This window comes from Nannobrachium achirus (assembly GCF_963921795.1).
Source record: "Nannobrachium achirus genome assembly, chromosome: 17".
Taxonomy (NCBI): Eukaryota; Metazoa; Chordata; class Actinopteri; order Myctophiformes; family Myctophidae; genus Nannobrachium; species Nannobrachium achirus.
Window position 1 is genome coordinate 34398636 of NC_137824.1, and position 7500 is coordinate 34406135.

A 7500-nucleotide genomic window follows, 5' to 3' on the forward strand; every position below is an offset into this window, starting at 1 on the left:
GTCGTATCAAATTATCTCGCGGCACCCCTGGACTGCCATCACGACACCCCAGGGTGCCCCGTCAGGCTGTCACCCACTTTGAAAACCCCTGGTCTAGAGCAGGGGTTCTCAAACTTTTTTCTATAGCACGACCCCATATTATTATTTTTTTTTTTTTTTTTTTGGGGGGGACCCCCCTGGGGGCCCCGACCCACAGGTTGAGCAGCGCTGGTCTAGAGTGAGGTGAACAATGTGTGGCTGTTATGTTCTGTCCCTCATCCTGGCTCTGTGTTATCTGCTCCCCACCAGAGCCTGAGCCTGGGCACGCTCACAAACACACATGCGCGCTCACGCGTGCACGCTGTGGCTCACAAACGCACATGCACGCATGCACGCTGTGGCTCACAAACACACATTCACGCTCATCATGCGTGCACACTTACAAACCCACTCATGCACGCTTGCACGTGCACACTCGTGAAACAAACACGTGCACGTCACTCACACGTGCACACTCACAAAATATCTCACACGCGCCACGTGCACGCTCACAAAAGCACGTGCACAAGGTGTACATCACGACCTGGCATGGAACAACATGAATAGCGTGCCAAGGCTGCTGCTGTGTGTGTGTGTGTGTGTGTGTGTGTGTGTGTGTGTGTGTGTGTGTGTGTGTGTGTGTGTGTGTGTGTGTGTGTGTGTGTGTGTGTGTGTGTGTGTGTGCGTGTGTGCGTGTCTGCATTATGTGCAGACCTGCATGTTCAGAAGAAGAGTTTGTGTGCACGTGTAGTTGTGAGTGTTCGCGAGGAGAGGAGAGGAGAGGAATTGAGCAGTGAATTGAGCACAGAGCTCGAGGCTGCCACTGAGAACAACTTTGACCATCAGTGCTGGTTGACACAGCCTGCAGCGCTGGACATATGCTCTCCTCTCCTACTGGAATGAATGCATATAGCGTCGCTGTCTGTCGCGTGGAAACCTTGTATGTCCGAAAACTAGCCTGGCAAGTCCAAGAGGATATCGGATATCGTCACTGTCGGACCAAAACCTTGTGTCTCCAAGTTTCGAATTTGTACACTTTTTCGTAAAGTTTTTTCAAAAGTTGTGAAAATAGCAGATCTACAAGCACACAAGTTGTGTGCTTGTAGGTCCGTTTTTTCACTAGTTTCAATCGTTTTTAAAATGATAAATACAAATCGGTTTTGGACATACAGGGTTTTGGACATGGATATGTACTACAACACTGCACTGTTCCTGCCGTGATAAATGCATGTTCACGTGCAAGCGGGGCACACGTGGCATGCATGATGCACTGCCTTTAACCACGCTAACAATGGCATCCCGATGTTGGGCGAACCTTTTCAAAAATAGCAATCATAGCAGGATCTACAAGCTCCCAAAGCGTGGCGATGTGACACATTCTGAGCTTGGAGATCTGCAATGTTTTGCCATTTGTCAAACAACAAAATAGATTGTGATGAATAGGTTAAAACTCTGAATGCACTAAAATTTACCCTGTCATTTTTAACCCTATATAGATGACCCTGAGTCCCTCAGGGCTCTATACTAGTTTTACTGGTTTTCAATCAACATTAAATATCTTCGAAAAGCTGGCAACATGTTGTGAGCTTGTCCATCTGTTTAGAACTTGTTTGATTTTATTGCGTTAAATGCGTTTTATACTCTTTGTTCAATCTTTGTGCCCTCAGAGACATTAGGGCTGTAAGTGTGCGTACGTGCATACAGTACCTGCTGTACAATGGTGGTTAACTCCAAGCAAAGCTGCACAATGTTGTTCTTCAGCAAGGAGTACTCTGTCACACTGGCAAACGGCGACCTAAAACAACACACACACATAAAGAGTAACGTTTGAGGAGATCAAGAAAGTATTACAGTACATTACAGTATAAAGCCATTTAACACTTATTGCACTCTAATGAATGACTGTTTTAATGATATTTGTTACATCTGTCAATTGTCATCTTCATAGATTGTGGTCAGCAATAAACTCACAGTCGCAACAACTGGCCAATAAAAAAAGATACCAGTTATGTTCTGAATTTGTTGTCACATATCATTCCACAAAATATTAGAAAATGCTCAATAGTGGGCTCGATAAAAGCCTGGCTCAATAAGCAGGATCGATAAGGTGCTCATTATCAATAAAAAATTAACGAGCTCCGCCTCCATCCCTACTCCTGATTGGCTGTAATTGTCAACCCACCTGAAAATGTATTTCTTTCTGTTTACGAAAAAGATGGGAGAGACAGGGAGACCCCTGTTACCGAACAAACCCTCTATAGCAATGATTGCCATCAGAATTTAGCGTTTTAAGAACCGGCGGTTAAAAATATCACTTATTTGATGATGGTCACAAGCAGTTATTTGCTAATCAAGCAACAGTAGGCTACATGAGAGAGTTATAATACAGCTGACTTGCAGTGTTGTCTGTCCTGTGTTTGTAGGCAGGAGGCCAAAGGCTGTCCTTGACTCCATCATCACAGCAACGCCACAGTTTCATCAATTATATTTATGATCGGAAAGCAAGGTGAAAGGTACAGGTGGCAGCTGTTGCCAGGTAACAGACAGGGTAAACAAAGTTGATTCATTCTGTGCTATGTTATTGCGTGAGATATTGGCGATCATTAATTTGTCCAATCACAATGCAAGGTCAGAACTAACTGTGGTATAATTAAGCAATAACTCACCACAGGCCCCACGCTGGGGCCCAACAACGGCCCTTAACACTGATGATAATCACTGTATATCATGGCCTGGAGTGAGCTATTGCTTTTAGAAAGCGCTTTCTAACGATCGCAACATGAACATGATAAAGGTATCCCAATTAAAACAGTTTATTTTTATATAACCATGTCATTACATTAACTGCTTCAGTGGTTCTCAACCTTCTTGGATCAGGGCTCAAAGCATTTGCAACCTGGCTTTGTCAAATGAAACAGTGGTTCTCAACCTGTGAATCGGGACCCCCAAATTATTTTGGGGGGGTTCCCTAATGTGCAACATAGTTCTCTCACTCAACAGTAAACAAACCAGCAAACCAGAAATATATGCACATTTCTAAAGTGGCAATTTAAGGACTTTTTAATACATCTAAATTGTCCAAATTGTCAAATATTAGAGGTAGAAATTGTGAAAAAAGCTGATCTACATGCTCACAACGCCTTGCGCTGCGAGGCGTTGTGAGCATGTAGATCTGCTATTTTCATAATGGAACCGTGTTATACAAAATGTAATGCCTCAACTCTTAGTGCTCGTAGGGTGGGGGGTGGGGGGGGGGGCAGTAATAATAGGATTATTTTGGGGGTCACGGACTGAAAAGGTTGAGAACCACTGGAATAAAACAAAATCCCGTGTTCGGGGGAGGGTAGCCAGGCAGAGAGGGTCACATTTGTCACTGCAGGTACTCCTACGGGCTGGGGCGAGTGTTGAGCGAGAGGAGCAAGCCCCCAGAACCACGGTAGAGCAGTGGAGCGTCTCTCACATTTATTTAGCAACACTTCCGCATTTAAAACGCTACTGCGCATGCTTCTATAATCTGAAACGCTAGCTAATGGCCATGGGTACTTCCGTCGATCTTCCGGGTGCTTCAAAAACGCCACTGAGCAACTTTCATTGAAATGAATAGCTGGGGGTGGGGAAATCCTCTAGTTCAGAGGTCTTCAACAGGGGGTCCAGGACCCCTAGGGGGTCCTCAGAGTTACTACATGGGGTCCTCCAAATCTTTGTGTGATAGAAACTTTGTTCTACTTTTTTATATTAACAACTTGAATACTAGCGTCCATATTCTGAGAACTTTAGCCAAAAATAGCCGATCTACAAGCTCACAACGCCTCGCGCTGCGAGGCGTTGTGAGCTTGTAGATCGGCTATTTTCGGCAAAGGCGTTTGGTGTGGAAGGAAAAAAGAGCAGAATAAGTACAGAGTGAAATGTCATGTTAAGTATTGACGGCTAAAGTGGTTAAATACGTATCTGAAATTGACATGAATCCAAAATACAATGATGATTTTGCTGTCAAACAATGGAACTATATGGAATCTATGAAAAGGTTGTGGGGGTCCCTGCTTCATCTCTCTCTCAAATAAGGGGTCCTTCGCCTGAAAACGTTGAAGACCCCTGCTCTAGTTTTTAGATAACTCTATGGAAAGGAGTAGGATGGAGGTTCTACGTCCTCCCAGTGGGGGCTCCTCACTGACAGGTGAGCCAGTAAGATTACAGTAACAACACACACATTTAACTATTAATTTAGCGAATGTCTGTCTGTCTGTCTGTCTGTCTGTCTGTCTGTCTGTCTGTCTGTCTGTCTGTCTGTCTGTCTGTCTGTCTGTCTGTCTGTCTGTCTGTCTGTCCGGCGTCCGGCGTCTGACCGTCTGTCTGCATGCTGACATCACTGATACTAAACAGTGTCGCCACCATGGCTGTCTGCATGCTGACGTCATACTCTGACGTCATAGTACTGACATCATAGACGGATACAATGGGTATTGCACAACTGGACGTCAATGGTGACTGTTCTGCCCAACGGGCACCGGTCTGGGTTCTCCAAAATTACTTCTGAGACTCCTACATTCAATCCCTCATATGCTGTGAGTGAGCATACCCCCAGGGCACAGGACTAGTGGAATGAAATGGCATATTGACTAAATTGGGAGGAAAAAAGGCCAAAAAAAGAAGAAGAAAGTAGCCCCCTCCCTGCCTACCTGTCCAGCCAAGCCAGCAGGTTCTTGGCTGCACCAATCAGATCGACCACGGAGGTCAGGAAGTCGTTGGGGAGTCTCCGCGAGGCGCGTCCGTCATAATGGCCGCCCCTCCGCCGGCCCAGGATGAAGTTCTGCAGGTTCTTGGCCGAGGCGTTGAGCTTGTGGGACAGAGTCCGCAGGTTCTCTGTCTCTAGGCCGTAGTTCTGGAGGGGAGAGCAAAGCCACGTGGTTACACACAGGCACACATATATACTGTAGGTCAGGGTTCCCCAATAGGCGGCCCGCGGGCCATTTGCGGCCCGCGGGGGCTACTGTCTGGCCCACATCAACCCCTGTAATAATGGTGGTATAAGAGCAGCAACAACACTAGTATATCGTCGTTGTTGGGTGGAAATCTCGTATCTCCAAATTTGTACGTTCTTTCGCAAATCATACAAGGCCGTCGCACAAAAGTAGTGAAAACAGCAGATCTACAAGCACACAACGCCTCGCACCGCGAGGCGTTGTGTGCTTGTAGATCGGCTGTTTTCACTAGTTTAAATCATTTTAAAAATGATAGATTCAAAACGAACGGTTTTGGACATACAAGATTTTCACCCGACAACGACGAAAACTGTCGCTGGAGTAGCGGGAACGCCACCGTCGCCCCCTGCAATGTTGTGGCCCTCGGCTTGGTACCCTAGTAGACATAATTTGGCCCTTGGGGAAAACTAATTGGGGAACCCTGCTGTAGGGGCACGCGCAAACCAGGGATCATATACGCGGACAAGCGTGTCCGTGGCAAGACTTGGTTTGTCCGTGGCAAATTCACGATTTTCTTTTTTACACACCATTATAATTTTCTTATATTCTTCAAGTTCCAATTACTGAATAATCAGTCTCCATGGTTTTCCCCAGAATATATATGACACGTATTTACTATGACACTATGGCAAGGGTCTTCAACAGGGGGACTGGGACCCCTAGGAGGTCCTCAGAGTTACTACAGGGGGTCCTCCAAATCTTTGAGTGATAGAAAGATTTTTTTTCTACTTTTTTATATTAACCACTGGAACCCTAGTGTCCATATTCTGAGAACTTTAGCCAAAAAAATAGCAGATCTACAAGCTCACAACACCTCGCGCTTCGAGGCGTTGTGATCAGGTATTTTCGGCTAAAAAGGGAAAAATAGCAGACTAATTACAGAGTGAAAGGTCAAGTTTATTAGGTCAAGTATTGATGGTTCAAGTGGTTAAATATCTGAAAACACAAATTGACATGAATCCAAAATACACTGATGATTGTGCTGCCAAACAATGGAAATATATGGAATCTAGAAACAGCTGCTTACTGCTTCATCTCTCTCTCAACTAAAGGGTCCTTAGCCTGAAAACATTGAAGACCCCTGCAATATGGGATTTCCAACGATACTAGTGGTTCTCAATTTTATATGCAAGGACCAGCAGAACTCTGAGAGTCCTTCAGTCATTCAGGGATATCTTTTTATGTGTTTCTGGTAATATTGTCTTCAAATGTTTATGTCCTTGGCAAAAAAAACAGCATGGCGATGACCCCCGGCACAAACACTCACACACATATTGTCAGTGGTGGAAAAAGTAATCAAATGTTTTACTTAGTAAAAGTATCAATACTGCAATGTAGTAAAACAGCAGGGATCTTCAACAGGGAGTCCGGGACCTCTAGGGGGTCCTCAAAGTTACTGTAGGGGGTCCTCCAAATCTTTGTGTGATAGAAACCTTTTTTCTCCTTTTTTTATATTACCACTTGAACCGTAGTGTCCAAAGGGTTAGCAGATCTACAAGCTTGTAGATCGGCTATTTTTGGCAAAGCGGATTGGTGTAAAGGGGAAAAAGAGCAGACTAAGTACAGAGTGAAAGGTCAAGTTTATTAAGTATTGACGATTCAAGTGGTTAAATATCTGAACGATTAAACTATATGGAATCTATGAAAATGTTGTGGGGGTCCCTGCTTCATCTATCTCAATCAAACAAAGGGGTCCTTGGCCTGAAAACGTTGAAGACCCCTGTTCTAGAGTTCAAAATGTACTTGAGTAAAAGTAAAACATTATTGGCATCAAAATGTACTTAAAGTACCAAAAGTAAAAGTACTCTTTATGCTGAGTGTCCCATTGCAAGTTTTCATAGTGTTTAACAATCTTTTGAAAATAGCCGATCTACAAACTCACAATGCGTCGCATCGCATACAATATTTGGATCCGAGATGTAGTGGAGTAGAAGTCAAAGTATTGGAAATTGGAAATACTCAAGTAAAGTACAAACTGTTCGCAACAGGGTTATATTTCAATAAAATTTACATTTTACAACTTTTTTGTTGAAATAAAATTTAAACAAGGCTTTATCAAAAAAAAGTATAATCAAATGGTATTGTGTGTTTAGGTATTGTGTGTTTACAAAACTAACCGACACTCACTCAATCCTAAGGTCCAGGAAATAGAAGAATAAGTGTATTACCGTATTTCACTCCATTTCTTATATGTCAAAAGAATGTATTAATCCTACCGTTGGGCATTGGTCTATAAAACATTGAATGGTTTTGGGACAAAATGCTAAAGCAAAATGCTTTAATAATAATAATAATAAGAAATAAAAAATATGTTCTGAATCTATCTATAATGGTATGTACAAACTGGTCCTTACAACGATAGAAGCACTTCTAGAGGACACACACACACACACACACGCACACACGCACACACGCACACACGCACGCACGCACGCACGCACGCACGCATGCACACTAACATAGTGTTAGGTGCATGGGCGCTCTCCATGGTGCTGAAGCTGTG

The 7500-nt window shown here is 43.9% G+C and overlaps 1 protein-coding gene across 1 annotated transcript in view; it reads right to left on the minus strand.

Annotated features, from left to right (window-relative positions):
• The window catches only part of LOC308301550 (connector enhancer of kinase suppressor of ras 2), a gene marked incomplete at both ends in the record, with an annotated part of 123942 nt that overhangs the window by 65261 nt on the left and 51181 nt on the right, over positions 1 to 7500 (minus strand). The window contains 2 exons of the mRNA XM_080745570.1: positions 1726 to 1813; positions 4695 to 4897. Coding sequence (XP_080601696.1) covers positions 1726 to 1813; positions 4695 to 4897 — 291 coding nt within the window. The remainder of the gene's footprint in view (positions 1 to 1725; positions 1814 to 4694; positions 4898 to 7500) is intronic.